Source organism: Bombus bifarius, unplaced genomic scaffold (assembly GCF_011952205.1).
Source record: "Bombus bifarius isolate JDL3187 unplaced genomic scaffold, Bbif_JDL3187 scf7180000007996, whole genome shotgun sequence".
Lineage (NCBI taxonomy): Eukaryota > Metazoa > Arthropoda > Insecta > Hymenoptera > Apidae > Bombus > Bombus bifarius.
The window spans coordinates 5,599,896-5,625,504 of record NW_022884376.1 but is presented as its reverse complement, the minus strand read 5'-3'; the positions used below and the strand labels follow the sequence as shown (position 1 = coordinate 5,625,504).

Genomic DNA, 25,609 nt, shown 5'->3' with positions numbered 1-25,609 from the left:
CTGCGATTCTTTGTTGAGACGTAACGAAATCGACCCATTTTTGAAGCGGATGGTGACTGGCGATGAAAAATGGGTCACATACGAGAACAACAGCCGAAAAAGATCGTGGTCCAATCGCGGTGGGCCGGCCCAAACGATCGCCAAGCGTGGATTAACGGCCAAGAAGGTTTTATTGTGTGTTTGGTGGGATTGGAAGGGAATCATCCATTATGAGCTGCTCCCATCGGGGCAAACACTTAATTCGGACCTCTATTGTCAACAACTGACCAGACTGAAGCAGGCGATCGACCAGAAGCGGCCAGAATTGGCCAATAGGAAAGGTGTTGTGTTCCATCAAGACAACGCCAGGCCGCACACATCTTTAACGACGCGTCAGAAGCTCCGAGAGCTTGGCTGGGAGGTTCTATCGCATCCGCCGTACAGTCCAGACCTGGCACCAAGCGATTATCACCTTTTTAAGTTTTTGCAAAATTTTCTTGATGGTACAAAACTGGCCTCAAGAGAGGCTTGTGAAAATGAGCTGGTCAAGTTTTTTACCAATAGGGACGAGGACTTCTTCAACCGCGGAATTATGAAATTGCCTTCAAAATGGACAAAAGTAATCGAACAAAACGGCGCATATTTAATCTAAATCGAATAATCTTGACTATGTTAATTTCATCGTCGAAATAAAGCGAAAAAGCGCTCAGAACTTTTTACTTCACCTAATAATACAATATTATATTATGTTACACGTATAATGCAATAGCTCATATTTGATTGAATACCACGTACAAACGAAGCTATTTTTGCGAATGAAAAGCCCATTATTGTACGAATATCGTAAAACACATTAAAGCATACAGCATCGCTAACTTTTTCCAATTCGTTGTGTTCGTTTGCAAGGTGTTTCGACAATTACCTGAAAAGCTTACACGAAACTGAAATGGAAACTATCGAACATTAAATAAAGCGTCAATGAGAAAATTTCTTTCGAAAGTCCGTAAGAACCAGGGCAAAGATATTTTTCAAGATATTACTGTATCGATAAACCAAAATACTTAGATCATTTTTAATTACCTCCATATACGGATTTCGGATTGATTTCAAATTTCACTAATACAATCACGATAATCGTGCCTCGTTGCGATACCAACGAAATTTCGCAAACGTTCTATAATCCCCGTAATACGTTAAAATTGAATATATAAAAATTGTCCATGGCGAGCGTTCGAATACTTTGACCAGCTACCATATGCCATTGCGCTTATTTAACGATCCAAGCCCACAAACGAGAATGATAATGACACGAACAGCGATGTGGAAGCACTGTTGCGTCATCTATTACGAAGGACGATCGTTTCACATGATATTTTATTACCGTTGCAGCAAACGAAGTCCGGAAGAGCCAACCTTCGGTACGCGAGCAAGCTAGAATTGGTTAGAGAGCTTTGCACACCGTGGCGAAAGTTTTGTCGATGTCAGGCAACTTCCGGTGAAGTTGCCGCGCGACATTGGCGCTCCGTGTTCCCTGGATCGTCGAACCATTTAATAGACTTACGTTTACACTCATCTCTATAGACACTGGGAGAGAAAGAGACGCACGGAACGGTGGAATATGCATGGGCTTAAATGGCAGGTTGATACTGTAACATATAGCTCAAAGCTAGCTCAAACGCAAAATTGCTCGTCTGATGGAGAGGAATCGTACTCGGATGCTGGTTCGGTAACGATCCCGTTTACCGAACAGTCTCACAAGTAACGAGCAACTCTCTTTTGATCGTTTGGATTTTGTTGCGGATGATGGGCTGCATGTTACGCTAGAACAAAGTTGAGTCTTATTATTGGAGTTGCGAAGGTGATTAACGGAAGTTTAGGGAGTTGCTCGTGTTTCAAATTCGATAATAGCTACCAACTGTTTGCAGAATCTTTTCTATGCATTGTATTCGTACACGTGTTTATAAAATTGTTTGAACATTTACTATAGAAAACATTGGCGTATATACTGTGTGTGTTGTACGAAACGTTTCGAAGTTACGTTGAAACCAAGCTGAAAATGTACATATCGCAGAAGCTACAAAATATTTCATGCAAACATGTATTTAGTAAAAATTAATATACAGCACGAATAGCTATTTCAAGCATATTTTGCAACAATGTAGGTAGTTGGCTGTTTAAGTGGTTTTGTGGTCTCTACAAACTATGTATTTACTTGCACAAAATAGCTTGTAGCTTCCGTGTACATTTTCGCATCTGTTTCAGACTTTACCGATATAATCATGACGGTCTAGTCTGATCGTTACGAAATGTTTCGTGTAATGTACATGACATCTTCGTAAAATATCGCTACATCTGTTGAAATACTTTCGTGAGCTACCGTGTGTTGGCAAATACAATTAGTCAAAAAAGAATACGTTGATTGCACGTTCACTTACAAAATATCTTGCTGACTGGATGCAGTCGCGACAGGATGTGAACGCAGAGTTTTTACTGTCCGGCAACGATTTTGCCGCGCAAGTATCGCAAACTGAGTTCGCAGGAATCCCGCTACGCTGCTATGCGGTCGGTGTTAATGCAGTCCGCAACAAATGACAAACAACAAGCTGCGTCAACGCGGCTAGGCGGCCGCAGGAGCAAAATTCGCGACGATGCGACGCAACTCGGCTCGGCTCGGCTCCGCTTACCAGCGACATGGATGCACAAACAAGAGTGAGAAGACCTCGATTTTGGCGGGAGAAAGGGAAACGAATAGGTTGAGGGTTACCCATGCAACGTGTAAACGCGCGCACCCTGGAAATTTGCAAGTAAATGGCAATTAATCAGTGTCCGTATGAATGGGCCGGCGCCGTTAATTTGTCATTTCGCGCCGCGACAATTTGTATGTGACTGTCAACATCGTCGAGTTCGACCTCGTGCCATGCTCGCAATAATATATAATACGTATAGAAATATATATCTGTGTACGTATGTGAGTGTAAATAATATATGCACGTATTCGCGCGTCTTTTGCACGTGTCGGAGGACAACGCGCAATTTTTTGATCGAAATTTCCCGATATGAATGAAAGTATCGATAGCGTGTTAGGAAGATTTGTTAACACGTTGACAACCACGCGAATTTTATGAAGCTCTAGAAACAGCAATAAATTGAGATATAACGTAAGTACTACACCGTGGCGTTTAATTTTCGCGAAACATTATATCGTATTTGCGTGCTTTTTCTTTTGACTATGTCATTACGGTGGCTGCCGATGATATTCGTATACTTTTTCTGAACTAATTACACGCGTTGTACGAAACATTTTAAAATCTCATTGGCATCGTAATGACACCCTATTACCATGATCATATCGATACAATTTTTAACGATTTTAAAAATGTATACCCCAGTTGCAAAATATTTTGTTGTTATTTCTATACTCAGAGGTAAGATCAGAATAGTTGTTATTTTATTGAATGGATAAATCTATCACACCGTTCTGAGATAAAAAAACCTTTATTGCACGCGCTTACAGAAAAACTAGGGATAAAAACGAAAGGGCAGCCTATCGATTAAATCTATCAATTGTAATTAGGATAATCCTCTGGTTACTATTTCTTATAACTAACGCATCTGCATATGGATGGCGAGCACGAACTCACGTTGTCATTTTCAACGTATTTAATACAGATATATATTTTGTAGAGATCAGAAAAATATTTAAACACGCAATCGTTCATAATATTAATAAGTCTCGGTATTCCGTGAAATCATTTTAAATATCTTTTATACGTTTGAAGCAATTATTCATGCGATATATTAATTTTTCACCAACTGTAAGCTTGCAGTGAGTATCTTGCAAATTTTATGTAGACTTTCAGATCGAGTTCAAATTTTGCCAACGTAATTATAGCAGTCGCGTCTCATTACAGCGTTAATTTTCATTCAACAATTTATTACGGTATAAACCTAAAAGCGTTTTCCGACAAGAGTACGAATATTTTTGCCATCCATTGTCGGTCATTCGTATCGTTGAGAATTACCAGGTTCATGAAGTTTATCTCACTTTGATCGCTGCAGAAAATTTAGTAATAATAAATTTAGGCTACCGATGATAACCATGACAGTCAATATGCGAATCTAATGAAACATCATCGATTAAATTCTGACTGTTATGATCCATGTGTGGCAAGTTTAACGTTATAAAATATTCTGCAAAAGTGGTTTGGAAGATATATGTGTGTCAGGAAATATTAATTCAGTAGCTGAGCTGGCTTTAACACGCCAGTTCACCACCTACACGTTCACGTCGATGCACGGTCCTGGTTTCACGGCTGTTGACTCGGTTTACGCGGTAATGCAATAAATATTTTTGTAACTCCGAACACGCGGAATCGTTTGAAATCGCAATAACAGGCCAAGTAGCTGACGATACGTGGGAAAAGTTGAAAACGAAGTTTTACAGGCAACAGGGACGCTCGTTTCTATAAATTTTTCGTCGAATATCAGTAAATATACATCTCTATCTGGTTATTCCGTGAAAACTTCATCGCGTCCTCTGAATTCCTGATCAAACGCTTTTTCTACGGACGACGGAGAGAATCGATCCACCGGGTAGGATTATGTTCAAATACCTTGAATAAGAAGAAATTCACGTCACTAGTTTGGTAGAAGTTGCCTCTCTTCCCTGCGAGATCGTCGGGTTTCTTTATTTTCGAAATTATAGAAGACGCGTCCATTGATTTTCTCGAACGTGAAACGCTCGATGGAAAGAAAAACGATAGGAAGGATATTTGAAATGTTGGTTCTCTGGATAAAATTTCTACTTCGTAAGGAACCTTGCTCGGAACGTAGCTAGGATTTTCACCGAATTTATGTGCGCACGTTTACGTTTCTATTTTTACACGAATCTGATGGTTTATTGTTCCTCGGCGTTATTTGTCGCAGCGAAAAGCGTTGAAAGGAATGAAATCTCTTAATCCTCTGGACACATCTTAGAAAGTATTTCTATGTAAAATTGTAATATTTGTGTATAATTCCTTTCGAAGTAGAACGGGGCTTGTTAAGAGAAAGGGTAGAATTATGATTTTACAATTGGCCAGTTGCCTATAATGAAAAGTCAATCTCTTTCTTAAGCGAGTGAATTGAAATTACATTTTCCTCGACATTCGTCTCGTTGACATTAAAGTATAAGAGTATAATATCGTTGAGTAAGTAATAATGAGCTTTCTTTCATCGCATTTTATCTCAACAAGCAATGGAGAACGATATTAATAGGTACAAATTCATTTCTTTCCCGATTATGATCTCGGCGATATTACTGCGATAGAAAAGAAAAGCCAAAATAATAAATATGTACAAATAAAAAAAATTGTTAAATAAGAATTACCGTTTTAACAAGCCGTTTTAAGGATTGTTCTAAAAACAATTCGCCATTCGCTGGTAATTTCTCTGCTTCTCTGTTCCTTCGATGAAACTTTCCTGTTCCCTCTTCTTTCGCCAATTCGGTTTTTTTCTCTGCTTTTGCGGTACTTTCCGTCGGTGGAACGACAAAATGAAAGTTTCACAGCGGGTGAAATCGTTCAAGTGTCTCGTACAGCGCTTTTCGCGCTTCGAGTGAACAGAAAAGCTTCGATAAAGTTTCGAGATATTTCGAAATCGTTCCCACCTATCGTATAGACGTTAAGAGCGAAGAAAATCGCGAATCGTACGCTTCGAATTGCGAGGGGTAAAATACGTCATTATCTACGATTACGGATATCGCAGCTTGAACGACATCTTTGGAACATCGTTTCCGAGAACGAAATCAATGTTCCGATGTTGTAATACATACTCTATAATCGTGGAATATGAAATCTCCGATTTAGAATAATTTCATTGAGATTCGATTCTTCGTATATTCTTCAATAACAGCATTTTTCTCATTCGATATTTAGTCGACTAGTATGACAGATCATTTCGATGAAATTCGAACAGCTGAAACAGCCTGTATAAATAGTTCATTGGTACGATAGTTATTATTATTACATCGGGGATTTTTATGCAAGTTCGTGCTTGTATTAACATAACAAAGAAAACTTGGTCTACGTAAACATTTATCTCGCCCATTAAATATCAATAACAAGCACCTACCTAACTCTGAATATTTTTTTTTTTTTTTATGTTTTTACACATTACGTGGATTTTATACGTTCTAGAAAATACTTCGCATTAAATATTTTTTATGTTTATACATAAAAAACATACATTTTTGTGATTTTACATTTTTCACGAACGAATAAAAATCCGCGGTCTAAATAGTTCATCGGTATAATATTTATTATTGAAACTAAAACGGGGTCGATGTGATTCTCACGTTTTATATTTCGTGAAAATAACAAGCTTTCTTATTTAATCACGAGTCTGAATAGGATTTCCAATAGATTTCCACGATTCGTACCATGTTTCCTTCTTTTTGACCGTGCTCCTTGTTTAACCACGACTCTAATCCGTACGTGTACAATTCTAATAGGAGTGCAATTAGAATATTCGATATACTTAATGGCGTTATTCAAACTGCGGCTTGAATCGGCGTTAACAACAGCGCCAGCTATAAACAGAATCCGATTCAGCCGGGTCTATCGTCAGCGTTTCCCGAGCGTCTGTGTTACCGCGCAGCGATTCTCCCGTTATATAGGAAAATCTAATTAATTTCCGTTTTGTAATGCCGAATTAACGAATTTCTCGGTGGTGGCGTCGTAACGAGCCTGGACCTGGTGGCGCGCGGCTTCAAACGCAATCCGGAGCACGTAATTCGGCTTACTTCCGCTAATGAAGGAGGCCTGCAGCGACACAAGCGAACGCATGGACGTAGGTCAATTTCGACGTTGCATCTAGAATAATATGAGCAACGGAGCTCTGAGAGACGACGAATCGATCCACGTGCCGGACAATTCGAATTCATTCGGTTAATTCCACCGGCTGATTCGGCAGGTTTGCACGGCCAGGGGTCCTCTGCAAACGAGAGCAAATTATTGTCATACCGACGATAATTGAGCATAGCCTGCTAATAAACTGAACCGAATTGCCGACTCTTCGCGAGCGGCCGGGATTCGACCAATTGTGGCCACCGACCGAGACTCCCGCCGTCCAATAACACTCTCTCCCCGTTTATAGTAAACGCCGCGTTGCGTTTACATCAGAAATTACCGGGCCGATTTGCCCGCCCCATAAACGGGAAATACCACTTAAATGGAAAAACCTGCCACGGAACGCGTTCCCTCTTTTGTTGTTGTTCGTTACAACGATGCAGATCGAATGATCGGATTCCAATCTTGTTTAATATCTCCGGTCGTTTTCGTTATCGAAATTGCGGAGTTAGGAAACTCGATAGCGTCCTAATCTTGGAAGTTTCACCAGATTCGTAACAAGGCTGCGCATTTCCGTGCAAATTCATATTTTTGTGAATATAGTAATTAGGAAAATGGAACCCAATTAGAAGATGTTTTATCTATCGACCATTACAGGAAGCGCTATACTTTGGATATTTTATAGGTAGATAATATCTTCGGTGTTTTGACTTGTTGAGGTTGTCTGATTGAAGAACGAGTGGATGAATTTGTAATAGAAAAGTATATTGAAATAATTAAACATATAAGTATAAGTATAATGTATAAGTTATATGCTGATTCAGATCCTTACTTTCTTAGTGTTACTAGACAATGAAATGATAGGGAGCACGTTCATATATTTATAGCAAAAGGACATTACCAAAAAAGTTAAGCTCATAGCTTTGGCTAGAGACTACAGGGAACATAAATAGAAATCTGTTTATTAGTTCTTTCCTTCCTAGACCTTGCAATCCAAAACATAATGTATATTCAAGGGTACAATAATATGCACCTTTTCTTATTTAGAATATTTCTGCGTAATAGCAGTCTCCAGGTCACGGATTAATACATAAATAAAGATGTAGAGTTTTTCTTGAAGTAGTTACTTCAACATGACTATTTTCCTTGCGAATTACACGGGATTCAGCTTTTTTTGTCTATTTTTTCCACTATTCCTACTTTATACCTGGTAATTGATTGCTATATTATACAGGGTGGTTGGTAACTGGTGGTACAAGCGGTGATTCTACGCGAAAAAAGAAGTCGAAAATATAGAATAAAAATTTTTCGTTCGAGGCTTTGTTTTCGAGAAAATCGACTTTGAATTTTCGCTCGGTACGCGTGCACTTTATCACGTCTCGTTATAACGGATCTCACTGTAGATCGTTGTCTCGATGGAAAAATTTAAAAAAAGAAAGAAAAAGAAATTAAAAAAAAATTTTATTCTATATTTCCGACTTCTTTTCTCGCGTAGAATCACCCCCTTTCCGCTTGTACCACCAGTTACCAACCACCCTGTATATTCGCTCTCTAGCAACGATTAGAATACGAATCAATCATCTTCTGTTGACCTGTAGATACCTATTTATACTGAATCTAAACATATTAACTTGGTCTATCACACCGATAACTATGATAAACTACAATTCTATTATACTTTATAGCGCAAGTAAACTTTTAGAAACTTAACATTAACCAAACAGTTTAACCACTAATCAATATTATTTTGGATACCCTATATATGTCTTCGTATTATCTGTCTTCATATTTCAAATCTTCTATAAATACATAAAAATCCGCAGTTTATTCACGATGGTACGTGCAATATTATCTTTTCAAATCAAAGATAGAAAAGTTTCTGAATACAAAGGGGCAATAGAAAATCATGATATTTTTGGTGAAAAATTGATAGAATTATTTCTATTCATATGGAATTAAGCGGGAAATAGAATTATAATCCAAATACATTAATACCTTCGGATCAGTAGCCTTTAGAATGTCGCTATACATTATGAAATCAGCCACGTGTTAAGTGGTTTCGACTGTAGACTGTCGAGTACTCAAATAATCTGCTGAAACGTTTATCAACAAAATTCAGTTACCGATTATGTGTCGATACGAATAGAGGTAACGCACACGATAAACTGACGTGGTTTGGCAACTCTTTGTAATAGAACTAATAGCGATAGTCACTGTCGCTTGACAAGATCCAGCGCGCATTAATGTGACATCGACGAGCGGTCGGCCAATAATATCACGTTTACATGCTACAACGTAACATCCGTGTGTAATGTAGCGCGCCGATGGTAAATAGTATAACATTTATACCGGCAATTAACTTCTAATTAGTCTGGTACTACACACACGCGCCGGTTTACATTTACGCTGCCCCTCTAATCTATACCATGTACAACTTCTTTTCATAAGCTTCACATACGTATCGCGATTCTTGAAAATGAGGCAAATTACCTTCCTTTTTCGATGCGGTATAAAAGAATCTCACGCAATACGATTAACTTCGTTTTACAAAATATTCAAGTTAGAAAATTTACCGCAAATATTCAGACGTCAAACCATTGCGCGAGACACAGCCATGCAATCATTTTTAATCAATATTTTGTACTGATAAACAATCACGTTTTCGCGTTCACAAAATCAATCGTCCTCTTTCGTTTATTATCTTCTATTTTGCATTTTATCCTATCAATTTAGTATTTGTTTATTAATATTATGGTATTGGACTGTAGATATTATAGATGCAAAAAAAGAAAGGAAATATATTACTACAGAGGCAAGGAACAATATTTCGTTGAAAAAAGTTGTACATTTTTACAACATTCCAAAGAATTTCATAAATTCCACATAAATTCCTCATAAATTCCAATTTATTTCATAAATTCAATACAAATCGATATTTATCAGTTTGAACGGAATTGTACATAGGTACGTCTGTTCGTCGAGAGCTGACGAGAATCTTAACCAGACAGGAATCCGGAAAAAATTGGAACGAGTTTTCAGGACGAAGTAAGCTTCCTTGCATCGCTAATTTTGGAAAATACGAGCATACGCTCTCGTCTGATGCCATCGCGTAACCGCATTCTCTAACAAGCTAAATCGAGAAAGGACTCTCCCGAACGGATACGCCTTCGCAAGTATCGTTGGTTACGTACAGAAGGGAATTTCATCTCGGAACACAAATTTCAACCTTGTTCCATTTTGTAGCGTTACACATCGGTTCGTTGTGCCCATATTCACCAGGTTGTGTACGAGAAAGCAAGCACACCATTTTGAAAGAATGTCATAAGTCGTAGATTATTTTTTTTTTTTTTTCACGCTCCGCAACCATCTTGTGTGCCATGCTGTTATCTCCGCTTCTATTATCTTTGCTCTTTTCTGCTTTTCTTTATGCCGTTTCCTGAATGTCGCGTCATTGTCCTTTTCATTTTAACCGAAGAGCATCCCATCTTTTGTTCTTTCGACAAATTTTTAAAGGATTTATTTTCTTCTGCAATCTCCGAATTCATTTTACCTCCAGACTTTTTTTGCACATCGTAATGACGAATAAAAACTAAGAAACATAATAATTCTTACTCTATTGCCCCCTTATTTTGTGTTTTCGACATCCACGTAGGTCCTGTTATTTTATCCGAGAGATTACGAATAGGGCAAGAAATCTGGATTACCGCGAACGTAAATATCAATTTTCACGTAACGGAATGCAAATTATCGTTCTCGTAACCTGGAATTATTACGCACGCGTTTATATAAAGATTCAACGCGTAACGCACTTTCCTCCTGAATCGTCTCGTTTTCCTCCGATTTTAAAGAAGAAAATAAAATACGTCTACAATATTTTATATAAAATCATTTGCTTGAACAAGTTTCTCGTGCCTGAAAACCATATTTCCGTATCTCGATTTATTTTTGTCATATTCGAGGATATTTTCGTCGAGTATCTATTACCTACACGCTTGCAAATATTCCGCCAAGTATAACGCAAGTATTCCACTTCGCATTGTAGTTGAAGTTGGCCTGAAACCTCGCTTCGAAATTCACAGAAAACCGTGTCCTGGCCGAGAGCACGAAGATCCGTGGTCGCGAACACAATAATGGATCAATACCACTTACCTAACGCTACATTGTTCGTGGTTCTCGGTTCTTCCGAATAACCCAACTGTCTCTGTCTCCTTTTATTTCATACGCGGTTGTGTCCGCCGTTTAGAAGCTTGAAAACAGAGGAACGGCTACGTGAAACAACAGAAATTGTCTGCAAGTTGCGACACTTTTTCTCGAGGTTGTTCCACCTGCTTATGGCTTTCGCACACGTGTAAATGCACGGTACGGTGTACGTGCGGAAATATCGATGCGCTCGTGTGCACCGAAACGATGGTGATAAAGTTTGGCAAACAGCTGCGAGGAATGTATCGTCGTTATTTGTCCAAGTGCGATAGTTTTTTGTCGTTCCTTTCCCAGTCGACGTCTAACGATGTTTCATCACGTTCAGTTCTTGTTCGAATGCCTCTGAGGTTAACCGAATGGACTTTCGTAAAAAGGTTACAAATGCAAGTACTTCGAGTAACGACTCGTTTGGGCTTGGTTTATCAATCGAACTGGGTGCATCCGACGACTCTTGATCGACCCAAAATTCCGTTCCTGTTGGAGCGTTCTTAACAATCATTCGTAGAAATTTATTTAATATTTTTTAAATTTACGTTTTAACCAGTAATTTAATTCTGCTTAAAGAGATCTGTTCTTTCTCTTAATTGTTCTCTTAGCGAAGCGTTCTTATCGAAGTCGGAATGTTCTTTGTAATTATTACTATCAGGAATTTGTATTACGTTTAATCGGTAATTTAATTTTATTCAGAGAAATTAATTCTTTACATTTTTTAGATAATCTGTTCTTTCGCCGAAGCATTCGTCGAAGCGTTCTTTATCAATATTCGTAGGAATTTAAATTACATTTGATCGGTAGTTTACTTTTGTTTAAAAATATTTCTTTCTTTCACGGTTTAGATATTCTGCTCTTTTGTTGAAGTTTTTATCGATGTGTTCTTAACGATTGTTAGTAGATATTTTTACATTACATTCAATTGATTTAACTTTAATTTATTTTAACTTAATTTCATTTTGTTTAAAGGGATTTATCATTTTCGCTTTTTAGATAATCTGTTCTTTTTCTCTGGGCGGATGCATAATGCGCCTCGTCGAAAGGCAGGCTGTATGTCGCTAATTTGAATTGTAGAATTCCCGTAATTAACGACACCTCAGCATCATGCATCTACATTCAAGGACTGTAGCTCACGTGCTGATGTCGTTAGCTCTACGAGCAAGATTATAACACGGCAATTGCCAATGAACAGGCGACGACGCGACGCGTCCCTAATTAGTTCGAGAATCTTGATTAAAGGTCGTAGTCTTTCAGATTGTCACAGCTGCAAGCATCGTCGATAACAATTGAAAAATCGGCCGCTTTGTTTGAAACTCTTTTTCATTTTCTTATCACAAGCGCACATTATCTAGTTTCTAAACGCCTTATTTATTAAAACCTTAAATAATCTTAAATATTAAAACAGCTACTACGTTACATTTGCTGGAAAATTTCAATGAATTTTACTTTTTTTTTTTTTTTGGTATTTTACATCAAGAGCAGATATGATGCGAACAAAACCGTAAAATACTAAAATAAGTAAAAAATAAAAGTAGTAGAAAACATTCAATTTGTACCATCAACGGGCACCGTAATTATGGTCGACAGCGTATTTTAATAGATTTTTAATGATTAGATTCGGAACAATCGTATTAACGTCATCGACGAAAAACGGTTTAACAAAAGCGTTGAAGCAGGAAATATGGAAATAATTCGGAGAAAATCTTATGAAACACAATAAGTGCTTTAAATTCAAAACGGGCCACGTTGTATCACCATGTGTATACCCTATTTTCCATTGATCCCGACTAGTTTGAATATCATGACGGTGCCAGCTTAATGAAATTTTCGAATGCCTGTATTGCCACTGCCATAAATTTTCCATCGCCGACTGTGATTTCGTTGGTCGCTGTACGAAATCGTACAAATTTGAAGGGAAATCGAGACAAAAGCTAATATTACTCCATTTTCGTTTTATCGTATGGAAGCGGAACATCGAAGGCTACTACGAATTTATCACATCTATAATTTATTGATTCGCATAAATGTTTATTTCACACGAGTCCAGATAACCGAGAAATTTATTCATTCTTTAATTGGTTTATTTTTTTAGCACGCGATATTTTATTAAAATTAACAATTCTTTCCTTCGAATCTTTCCACGTTTAATAAAATATTCTCAGTCGTTTTTAAATTTAATCAAAAGAAATTTTCCTATTCTCTCCTATCGGTAGAGAATGATATTTCGGATACGATGCTGTCGTAAGTTTATCACAATAAAAATAGATAGAGGGAAGACTGGCAGCCAGCCGGATATCGAATTCCGTATAGTCAGCAGATAGGGGTTTAAAAAGTCGTATCGCGTGCTCATAAACCAAAGTTATTTTGACACTTACCTGGCGTTGCTCTATTTGCTAGAAAATTTGCTCCACTTTGCTTAGCGAGAAATTACCTCTCTTTCTCTCTCGGCTCTCTGTCATCCTCTATCTGTGTTCACCACCCCCGAAGCCACCAGCATCCACCTCGCATCTCAGCCTCATCCAATTCCCATTGCTTGTAGTGGTGCGACGCGGCTATTCGAGCAAAAGCGACCGGGTAAATATCTTGCAGTGACGGTAAACGGAATTGAATAAACATTTTTCAGCAAATAGAACCGACAATGGTACGAATTTAAAAGTCGCTGAGACGAGCACAGGTGGTTCTCCCGCCAGCGTAGAAGCGCCGAACGGAGAAATTGCATTTCACCCTTCTTGCTTCCCTTCTATCGTCTACCAGCTATGCCGTCTTCCCCTTTCCGTGCCTTTCACCTTTCTTTCCACCTTTCGTTTTTCTTTTGCACGCGCGGTCACCGCCGGTTCCCTTTCCGTTTCCGCGAACGACGCCAACCCCCATAAAGTCACACGGCCATGATTCTCAACGATGAACTGGTCGGTCGGTGCACTCGACACTCTGAGCCAGTTATCTCCCGATTCTCGCTGGAAATTGGTTATAAATGCTAATGTACGAGCCAGCTGCGGCGCAATCTCCGATGGTGGAAGCTCTCGGAGGTAAAACGCAGCCGACGTGCAATTTTAAGGTCGGTACGTCGTGGCATTCGTCGCGTCGAAAGACGAATACTCGACTGTTGGCGAAGGAAGCGGAGGTGTTCGGAGGTGCGCTCCAATTTAGGAAGTTAGGAAAGTATGCTGGGATCGCTTTGCGTACGAGAGAGAGGCAGTGTTAACAAAATGTCGAAGCGAATGCCAAGGATAGCTATCCTTGTTACGTAAGTTGTCTGAAAGAACATCCGGAGATCTAAGAACAAGGGCGAGGAATTTAGAAATTTCGCCAGCAAGATGAATATCGAACGAAGTTACAAAAAATTGATAAGTACGTGCTTTGATAAAAATAGATGTTAACGTCGAGAAATGTATTATATTATTTCCATGTGAACAACGTTCCACGTCGTATTTTGCACCTAACTGTGCGAAGAACGCAAGGTGCATCGTTAGAACGACGAAATGATGTAGATATCATTAGTCGAATTGCGGAGTTTTACTCGCTTGTGAAAAATTTGTAGATGTAAAAATCCATAGAATGCACGTAATATGCAAAAATATATATTCAAAGTACAGTAACCTTTATAACGTTTAACGGACAAAATAATTCTTTTATCGAAGTTGTAGTTTCTCGATTATATTGAGAAAAATATGTATTCGCACAAATGTCCACGACGTAATTATTATATAGCCGAGAAATAACTCTGGCGAAATAAAAATCGTGCACCGATTTGGTCGACAAAAATTGCACGTTCAGGGGTTAAAGCTTTGTAAAAGGTGTTACGAATCCCATAAATCAATGTAAATAACCCTGAATCGTTTGGCCGTGGTTCGACTAGGTCCTGAGCCGCGATAAACCATAAAATTGGAACGAGTCGTCTTCGATCGTTCGCAATAAAGGAAGGAGGAAGGAAAAGGGCAAGAAACTATCGCTCGTTTACGAGGATACACAAGGATGTTCGTAAACGGGCTGTAAAGGCAGAAAACGAAGAGAAAAGCGAGAGAATAGGTGTGGAACGGGTTGGAAATCGGAACGGAAGTGGAAAAGGTGAGGATCCATGGAAGCGCCGTCGCGGGGGCCGATTTACGATCGCGAGTCTGCTTCGATAGTTTGTTCTCAAGGCAGACCGTTTCTCCGCCTGTAAAAAGCAAGATCGAGAACATCGATCAGGACAGACTATAAATTAGCATCGAGTTAGTATCCGACGAGTTCAAATTCATTGTCTCTTCTTTTATGTTTGCGGGATCGGGTTTCGATGTGTTTGTGGTCGTTTGTTTGCTCGGAACGCGAATCGGTAACTGGATGCGGCCAATTTTCCTGTTCAAATACGGCTGCGCGTGTCTGCGAATGCTCGGTTGTGAACTACATTGGTTTCCAGGTGCCGAGTAGAAAAGAAGCCTGGCGAACGCTAAATCCTTGGAAACCTTTCTCTACGGGTATCGGGATTTTCAAAAACCGAGGTTTTCAGAAGAAAACCAGCGAAACAGGTTTTATCGCTGGTATCGAATTTTGAAAGGTTCGGCTCACGCGCGTCGAAAGCACAGAGGAATCGAGGGAATAACATTACTACTGCTAACTAGCTCGAATCTCTCCCTTAAACGATCGCGATAGGAAAATCGAAAAGTCGAAGAATCTTTTTACTCGTCGTCGATCTATTTGCTTACGAGGTAAAATTACTTTTTAACCTTTTTTTTTGTTGCGAACTTAGATTTTTATATTTGACCGTATCTATGAATAGACTGTATCTGTATACTAAATAGCAGTACTAAATTTTACCTGATATTTACTAAGCATTCCGATACATCCTGTAATATATATTTTAGAGAAATACATAATTTTTAGCATTCGCCTCTTATTAGGTTTATAAAATTTGTCTTTGAAATTGGTTTTCCAATAATCTGCATTAATTTCCCAAAGCTGTTATTCCTGATTTCAAGTGGCGTTCGCTCATCGATTCGTTAAGTTCGTTCCATCGCTTCTCGATAGAGATTAATTCAAGAGATTGTATCGAGATTAATATCAACGAGATTACCAGTGATTTTTATCGCGAAAATGACGAATAATTTTTCATCGTTTTCCAACGGAATGTAATGTCTGACAAATCAGCTTCGTACTTCCTCCAATTAGATAAAAACGAAGGTAGTAGATAAAGGGAAACTGCTAAAGATCGGTGCAACGTAACTTCATAGACTGTATCTTTTTTTTTTTCTTTTTTGACGGCTGTACCGGCCGTATCACATTTCGGGAAGAATCAGAGATCCAACACTAGCCACAATGGGTTCGATATACCGGAGAAGACAGTTGAATTCGAGGTGGACGCCGGACGTTGAATTATCGAGGCAGGCCCTTTGGGAAATCGTGGAGGAGTTCTTTGGAATTTCTGTTGCCTCGTGTGCCTCCTTCGGTTACCGGAGAACCTTCCAGCGGAGGGACCATAATCGATGATCATCCTCAAATCCACTAATACAGAACTCGCGAGATCGTACAAAAGAAAGCGTAGGAAGGTTGCCAGATAAAAATGGAGGGAAGTACGGCCGGCATGGTGAATCAAGGGAGAGGAAAAGTCGATTCGTCTTAAACGGAAACCGTGACGGGTATAGCGCGATTTCTCCAGGCTTCGACATCCATAAATGCATCGCAAGATCAACCGGTTTAAAGCCCTTGGAGTTCTTGATATCCACGCGTGATTCAGGATCTGTGAGCGACTCGATGTTCAGTGATATTTAAATTCGAAGATTCCACGGAAGATTTTGTACCTTATACAGAAATGTATAGCGACGGTTCTGGCGTCACTGTTGAAATCTAGGAACGCTTCCGTGGTATTTTTAATATCGTCGTAACACAGAGCTATCGAAATTCTTCGACGATCGCAGCGAGGATCGCAGCAACAACATTTTGAATAAAGGCGAATAATAAAATCGTGATATTAATAATCGACAGAATCACGGCTTTATCGCTGATAGTTGCGTACGCGCGTCTCTTTCTACGACGAAAATATACGCTATTGAAAGGAAACGTAATCCAAACGGAAATATATTTAATGTATTTATTGATTTGTAATTTTATCATTTAGTTTCGTTTCTCGATAAAAGCCTCTTAGAAGCCAAACTGATCAACTACGCTTATTATAGGGTTTATCCATTTTCGCATTATCCAGATACGGAATTATTATTCATGGTTATTTTTATAAATTTATTCAACGAGATAACACGAATAATCGTAAATTCTAAGGAAGAATTAAAAAATAATATTTTCGATTCTCATTCTTCTATGCGTTTTAATTTATGGGGTCGGTCAACATAGATGTAGACGACTCGTATATTGAAACATTAAGCGTTTTAACAGCACTCTGCTGCAGAACAAAGAAAAGCAAGTATAAAATCCATTCAACGAATTCAACCTTCTTGCTTTTGTTTGCAGATTACCTCGATCGTGCGAGAGGAAAACGTCGCCAGGTTCGCGCGTCGCGGTCCGCTGATTTATTCGCCAGGCTCTGGAATGAATACACGAGGATGGCACGGCGTACAGGACACGAGCAAATTAGCGGATCGAGTGTGACCGAGTTAAGCGGCTTTTCGCGGTGAGTTTTGCTCCTGCACGTGAGCCGACGATGCGTTAAATCGACGAGCTACGACCGGACGAACGAGACTAGAAGGAAAAAGGAGGAAGCAAGAAATAAATAAATGCAACGAGGATGATAAACTATAACGACGCGCATCGTGAAAGATTCGTGCGAAACGCAGGACCACGCAGTCGCGAAATGCATCGAGAATACTTATTCCGGAGATCTTGTTTGTCAGAATGAAGCCTTGAAGTTGTCATCCACTTGCTTGCCGGTTGCGTTTCCGTCTGCATCTCGCGGCTCTACTTGCAGCTACGTTTCCTCTTTTCCATCTTTTCTTCGCGGACGAGAGCGAAGAAGAGCGAGAAACGAGAGAGCGAGAGAAGAGAGAGAATGGGAAAAGCAGGAACTGATAGCTTTACATTCAACCGGTACGAAGAAAAGTTTAAGTGACTCATGCAGACACTCTTGGAATTCACTCTACGCCGTTATTTAAGTTTCCATTTTACCGCTAACAGAGAAAAAGGCGTCGCCGTCGTCGTCGTCGTCGTCGTCGTCGTGTAGGGGAAGTGCTCCTACGTGTGTCACAGTGTCGTGGTTTCCGTTCGTGACACCGGATCGGATTTAATCGATTGGTACGCGCGTCGTCGAGAGACAACTCGATACTGTACGAACATCGCCTCTTCTCCACGAGACTCGAACGAGAGAGTTTCAAAATTGAAATTGTTTAACGACGTATCAAAGACAGGAGGGACCACCGAAGGAAAAATTGGTCGCAAAGGATAATCGCAAATTGCAGGCAAGCACGGTAAAACATCGCCTAACCGATGGCAAGATGTTGAAATTGAACAACGCTCTTAAGGCTCGTAAAGCAGAATTATGCGTTGCATAACGTCGGCGGATTCTTTAATAAGATCGAGTTCGACGTTATTGCACCGGCACCCATAAATATCTCTTAAACGTATGCGTACCTTAAGAGGGCAATATCCCCGAAAACGAGGATCGAGCCTTTCGATTTCGTTCTCGATAGAGAGCCTCATCCCGAGGTAGAACTAATATCCCAGAAAATATCTCAAACATCGATTTTGTCCATAGAATTCCGGGCCGCGTTCCAGTCAGGACAGCCGTCCTCTAGAAAAATGACGGGAGTGCCCGGTTCGCATACGATCGAACGTTCCCTCGGATCCTACGAAATCCCTTCGTGATCTGCTTCCGTCGAACGACCATTTTCTAAGAGGATAATAAAAATTGGCGGTGACCGTAATCGGAGTATCCCGTCATCCCGTCACGACTGTCCTTTTATTTCGAAAGTAGCAACTTTCGAGCCTGGTTTAAACGTTTCTGTCATAAACATTTCAGCGCGAGTCGTTCACAGCGTTCTGCCGTACCGCGTGCCCAATGGAGTGTTTCGAACCGCGACTCGTTCGCAACGAAGAATCCGACACTTCGACGACTTTTATTTACGCGATACCGTTAAAAGGAATGGATTCGCGGAGATCGCGCAGACGATCGCGCAGAAAATCGTCGAGAAAGCTATCCACGATCAATGTCAACGACTCGATCGCCTCCAAGTAAATTGCCCGACTCGAGTATGCCCACCGAGTCGTTCGTATTTTTAGGAGAAAAAATCGGCCCGACAACCTACCGGATGATCTCTAGTTGGTATCGAACACAAATATAAGAAAGGAGAGACGATCGTTTTACTCTTACCGTGGAGGAGTGACGTTACGACTCTCACGCGAGGTCAGCTCGAGGGATTTCGAAGAAGATTAGAAGGCCGTTCTTATCTCCCTATTTCTCTTCCTCGCCATCGGTTCCCTCTATCAGCGACCTGAGCTGACAAATGCGAACGACAGGCCGTGCTAAGGTACAGTTCGACAAATGATAGTCAGAGGACAGAATTGGGTGATCCGGTAGGAAGGGAAAAAATAGAATGGAGAAGGACAGCGCGAGACATTACAGAGCTTACGAGGGCTTCAAGCCCGCGAACAATGGCAATACATCGTCCTTGAAGAGGTCCACATCGGACCGCTCGAAAACACATCCGTCGAGACAAGTGAGGTGCCTTTGCTTCGGCGGAGTGCCGGACAAGGCCAGCCAGCACTCCTTTCTCAAAGGTTGTATTATAAACCTTGGAATATGTGCCCTCCTCGTGGCTTACACTTTACTGGGTAGCTTCATCTTCCTTGCCATCGAGGGCGGTACCGATGCCGGGATACAACAAAGGACACTTGCTACCACAATAGCAGAGAATCAGCCTACCAGACGGAATACCACCGCTTGGCTAAAGCAAGTGAGTGCACAACTATTGATTTCCACCCGGCGGTTTTTCTTCCCTTTTTTTCCTCCCGCTTTTTTCTTTTTTTTTTCATTTTGCCTTTCATTGTTGCATTTTTACGGTTCACATGGCTTGAATATTTGTCACTTGCCACGTAACGATTCACGCTGTTACGAACGAACGCTCTTTCTCTCGAGCTATGTTTCATAAATTAAAGCGAAATAAATCTTATATTACTTGCTATTACGACCGTTTCAAACCATTTTGTTGCTTTCCATTCTATAGATTTCAGAGAAATTTTTTCATGATATCGGAATTTTTGCCCATCCACCTATTTTGTACAAAATATTTTTTACTGAAAAATACACAGGCAATAAATCGAGTGGTTAACGGTAAAGATAAAATCGAAAAGACTTTACCGAAAAATCATCCAATTAGCAATTGATCTTTCTTTTGAAAAGAACCATATCCGCGTTTGAATCAATGCCATTGCATTAACGTTGCTCGCGTGTAGTATCGGTGATGACGCGCTGCTTCAAATAAGCATGACGGTATTTGATTTTTTCCCCAATTATCGCTTAAGCGAAACGGTAACGAATTTCGACTTATCGTTGCATCTTTGATCAGAATCCCGTTTTCCTACCTGAGATGACCTCAGTGAACCTGAATCAATCGAATTATCGGTGCGTTCTAGCGTTGGTGCTCCGTTTCAACGAAGTTTTATCGATTGGTCGTCGCCAACTAGTTTCTTCCTTCTTTAAAGTGATACTCGTTCCGTAGAGTCTTCTGGGTGGAAAAGATATTTCCAGTTTCTCTTCGTTTTATCCATATCTATCATGCGCTGTTATTCTTCGACGCTGATAAATTCCAATGAAAATTTTTCTTCCACGCGATTGTTCCTTTCCTTAAATCTGCAACGTTGCGTAAGCGCGTACGTACTTGAAACATATTTTCGCCAAATCGTATTTGTATTATTTTAACGAGGATATTTTTTCTTTTCTTTTGCTATTAAGGTTAATCACGAAGCACGAGCGAAGACGGTGGAAAACATATGGATAATTACGGAGAGTTTGAATATTCTTTACCGTGAGAACTGGACGAGGCTGGCTGCCCAGGAAATCGCACGTTTTCAGGATCAACTGGTGAAGAGGATCACCGAAGACATGATGGCGACCCAGAACGCCGGAACATATGTCGGAAGTTCCACTAGTGATACCGTGACAGAAAGACGGATACCGGAATACGAGTGGAACTTCGCCAAAGCCTTTTTATATTCTCTCACGGTGCTGACGACGATCGGTAAGTGTTTCAAGTAGAATTATACGACGTTATAAGTACGCTTTGATTTTTATCCAGAATACGTGACATACGATATTAATATTTGTTGCGTCGATTCTATATGTGTATTTATATTACATTGATACAATAGCTAGAACGATGAGATCAAGTATGACACAAGTAGAACATTGGCCAACTAGATTTTAATCCTCTATGAGTATTTCAGGATAATTTTGCCAGAGATTTCTCATTCTCGAAAAATCATTTTTCTTGGTTTGTAATTTTCATGTTTTAGGTTGCCCGAAAAGTTTCTTTCGTTTTATAAGGAAATAATAGACGGACAATATTTTTTGTTTTATATTAATTTATTGAATTATGCATGAACATGATAATAGAAATATAACGAAATGGATCATATCTAATTCAACAAAATAATACAAGAAATTGTTGTTCGTCTATTATCATCTTATAAAACAAAAGAAACTTTTCGGACAACTTAATAGAATGTAATCTCATGCATTAACAATTCATTATACATAAATACATTTGCGTCGTAGATACATAAGTAGGACACATGGTACTTTCCTAGCTATCACGAAGAATTTCTCTACTTTGAAGACTTATACCACGCGTTAAATCAAAAACGTGTTACTACAATTTTCGACTTCCAGTCATCGATTTTTCATAGTAACGATCGATACGTCTGATCGACGACCAATCCCGTATATGTCTAGAGTTTTGCGCGTAACAAAGACCAAATACCTGTTCGACAACTGAGAAAATATATCGTGCAATAACGTATGCAGTTACTCGCTTTTGACTTTATCTATGCGGTCGTAAAGTCGCTTTGGTAACTTATCATCGATCTCTAGTCTCTGGTATGGCTAAATTTTATGAAAGATTCCAGTTATTCGTCTACCACGGCGCAGATTTAAATTAGCAGAGTACGAAGATACGGTACGCTATAAATCTGACAAAGCAAATTTAAACGCAAGCCGATTCCTTATCGCACGGCTCTGTTGTAAAATCTTTTACTGTTCACCTATAAAACGTTTCGAGTCTGACGGTAGCTAAGCGAAATTACATCAGGTCAAAGTACTGCGCGAGATAAAAATCAGAACATTGATCGAGCAGCGAGAGTTGCAAATCCAAGATGCAAAGGCAACATCGCGATTCCAAAATTCGCAAATGACGAAGTATCTTACATTGCACAATTTCTGCGTATCGTCGCTTGACACATTAAGGGCCAAAGATTTGTTGACGCAACGTTTCGTTCGTAATTTTTCTCCGATCGATTTACGTTATTCAGATCTGTTTCTCTAACCTAATGGCTGTGAAAAGGGATCCCTTTGCAAATAGTATTTTTTGCCACTGTTTCTTCTGTCTAGATTGTTCAATTGCACGAGATTTAACCCCTTAACCTACAACTACGGGCATAGCCCGTGGTACGATGATCGTGCCGAGCGTATATATTACGGGCATAGCCTGTAGTAGATAATCGGACCAAACGTAAATATTACGGGCATAGCCCGCAGTACGATGATCGGGCCAAATATAATATACAGGGTGGTTGGTAACTGCTGGTACAAGCGGAAAGGGGATGATTCTATATTTTCGACTTCTTTTTTCGCGTAGAATCACCCCCTTTCCGCTTGTACCACCAGTTACCAACCACCCTGTATAATAGCTTGTTTACATTTTCGGCCCAAAATTCTCGAACGTAAATCGTAGGTTAGGAGGTTAAAGAAGTTGAAATATGTATAGTATTATGATCTCGCGTATTACGTATTTCTTGATCCCTAATAGATAAAGACATTGACTGCCACGCCAATTTTATATATTTTGTTGTAACAATAGATTCCTACACCGTGAAACGTCTAATTTTAGCCAAACATTACACCGACAATGTTATCTAAGTCATTCGTCGCATTGAAAATTGTTTAGTCCGTGAAACTTATCCTATTTTGATTATCCTAAAAAAAAAAACATCACGATATGATAATCAACGTGTTAAATCTTTTATCTGGAAATATTAGGTTGGCAACTAAGTGATTGCGGATTTTGTCATTAGGCGATATTAGGGTTGGCAGTCACTTAGTTGCCAAGCCAATATAAGTCCCCGTATTTATGTAAGTTAATTCTTGACACGCTCCGAACGAACGTAAGCGAGATTCACGAGTCCACAAAATTCGGAAATAACGTAGCCACGGTGTACGGAACGTTGCGCGCATTCCGTTAAAAATGAAGTATAATTTGCAATCGGAAGCTACATTAAAACATAAGGGCGAAAAAATTTCGACGCGTCAGATCGGTCTTGGCATCAATCGAAACAGCGAGCATCGAGATTTCGCGGATGATATCTCTGTTTGAAGGTAACACGCTCTCTCGTAAATACAAAATGAAACGACAGAGAATTTTACATTCGAACGATTCCTGATAAAACGTATCGGTTTCGCGCGCGGAAAACGCGACAGACATGCGGCGAAGGGATACGGGGATGGAGGCAGGAGAAAAAAATAGGATAGAAGCAACAAGAGTCGGTGGTTACGAGGTCGAAAGGGTGAACCAGAGGCCGGTATAGCGAGCATCAATTTTCAAGGCAAACAAAGTCCAACATTAACGTGTAATGGCCGTGCCGTGGACTGGACTACTGTTGTCCGCTTTACATGTCAGAATACTCGGCATACATATACGCAAACCGACAATTCCAAATCGTTCGACTTGCCGGCGTTCGAACCGAGTGACGTCACGTCCGATCGTTTACTCTGGTTATTACTGAAACAGATTGGAAGTCTATGAGTTTTGTGGATATTGCAAAAAAGGGGAGAGAAAGAGAGGGAGCAGGAGGAACAAGAGGGAAAAGTAAATAAAAGAGTCGCGAAATGAGTGAACCGTACGCGCAGCAATAATCAGGTAGGATACGGAACAGCTTATCAAATTATTCTTCCTGTAGCCATATGTCTCTCATTTTCTTCTTTTCTTCTTTTTTTTTTTTTTTTTTAATGTATTGGCGATTTCTTTCACGACGAAAATTCGATAATACGCGATGTAATTAAAACTTTTATCGGTGCAGCATCATATGCTACTGTTCAGAAGTGTCAATCAATTGAAAAGGTTTTTGTAGTATCCATACTTTCGAGGCAATATCTGACACATATCAATATCAGCGTCCTGAAATATCAAATTCGAGTATTTGCGATTTTATCAAGCCATGATTTTCAATCGGGGCTCAAATATTTTTCAAACATGTAATATCTGACTATTTAGTTAAGAGCACTGACCTCTTTTCCCCTCGGATTGTCAAACAATAATAATAATAGCTATCCGGCGTGAATGTGTCATCTTGAACCAAATATGATATACCTTTTGGTCTACCACGGAAATTACGCGTGTCGTGGGATGAAAAAATTTGGAAATCGCTGTTGTAAAGCATCAAACCAATACATAAAGTATCGATAATTTTGTTAGGTAATAAACAGAGATATCGATACTTCCATGAAGTATCAACTATACATATTGACTCGATGTTTGTATCGGTTTGCTATTGCTCGGAAAACATTCGTATTGAAAATTGATATCAGTAATCCGAAAGTTACGATATCTTCCGATATTTCTCGCGCAGTTGTTGAAACATCATCGATATGTGTCGGTATCGATTCGATGGTTGTTTACGAACGGTAGTGCGAGCCTGATGAAATTTATACCATGTTTGGTTTAATCGTTAGCGTGATGTCCGTTAGCATCGAATTAACGTTCGAATGCCATTTGGCGAAGGGAAGGTGTTCTTTAGAGATTGGCGGGGCGGCGGGGTCCGGTCGACTTTAAAATACGTATAACCTGCACACTGAATGATTCGCGTTTTAAAAAGCGTAGATTTTTGTTGCACCGAGAGGTGATTGAAGCTGAATGGGTTCTGTGCCGTGAAATCCCGGCGAGAACTATCGTTTTTGTAGTCGCTGGGTATTGAGTCATTGAAAACGTGCTCGTTCTTTTTTTGTTTTCAGCCTTTTTACGTTGTTGGGATGGCTGTTCATTTAACGCATAGGTTTGATGGTCAAATGAAGAGGATTTTTTTGTACAATTAGCTATGTACTTGGCCGAAATTCGGAATCGTATATAGATAATATGCGATATTTATTTCTTTCGTTTATTATATGATATCCATTTTTTAAATTAATTATGATAAATAAATCGTTGAAGACAGAATTGATTCAATTCTGGATACTTGCAATAAATTGCGAGACCATTGCACTATTGCAATAGAAAAAAAGGATGTTTTGTGGAACATTAAACTTGGAATGATCAATATGGTGGATGAAGCGAAATAAATTATCGATGATCATAAATCATGCAGAAACAAAAGAGAACGCTTTATCGTTCAAATAATTTTTATCGAAGCTTTTGATCTAAAGCGGAGATGGGATACAGGTATGGCAAAATATAAATTCTTATCTTTTATAAATGTTTCAGTTTCGT

At 39.6% G+C, this 25,609-nt stretch overlaps 1 protein-coding gene across 8 annotated transcripts in view; it reads left to right on the top strand.

Annotated features, from left to right (window-relative positions):
* The window catches only part of LOC117205919 (TWiK family of potassium channels protein 7-like), a 290,132-nt gene that overhangs the window by 211,710 nt on the left and 52,813 nt on the right, over positions 1-25,609 (top strand). For all 8 annotated transcript variants that reach the window (XM_033444771.1, XM_033444770.1, XM_033444768.1 and 5 more), the window contains 2 exons: positions 17,436-19,870; positions 20,869-21,154. In XM_033444771.1, coding sequence (XP_033300662.1) covers positions 19,511-19,870; positions 20,869-21,154 — 646 coding nt within the window. In that variant the 5' untranslated portion in view covers positions 17,436-19,510. The remainder of the gene's footprint in view (positions 1-17,435; positions 19,871-20,868; positions 21,155-25,609) is intronic.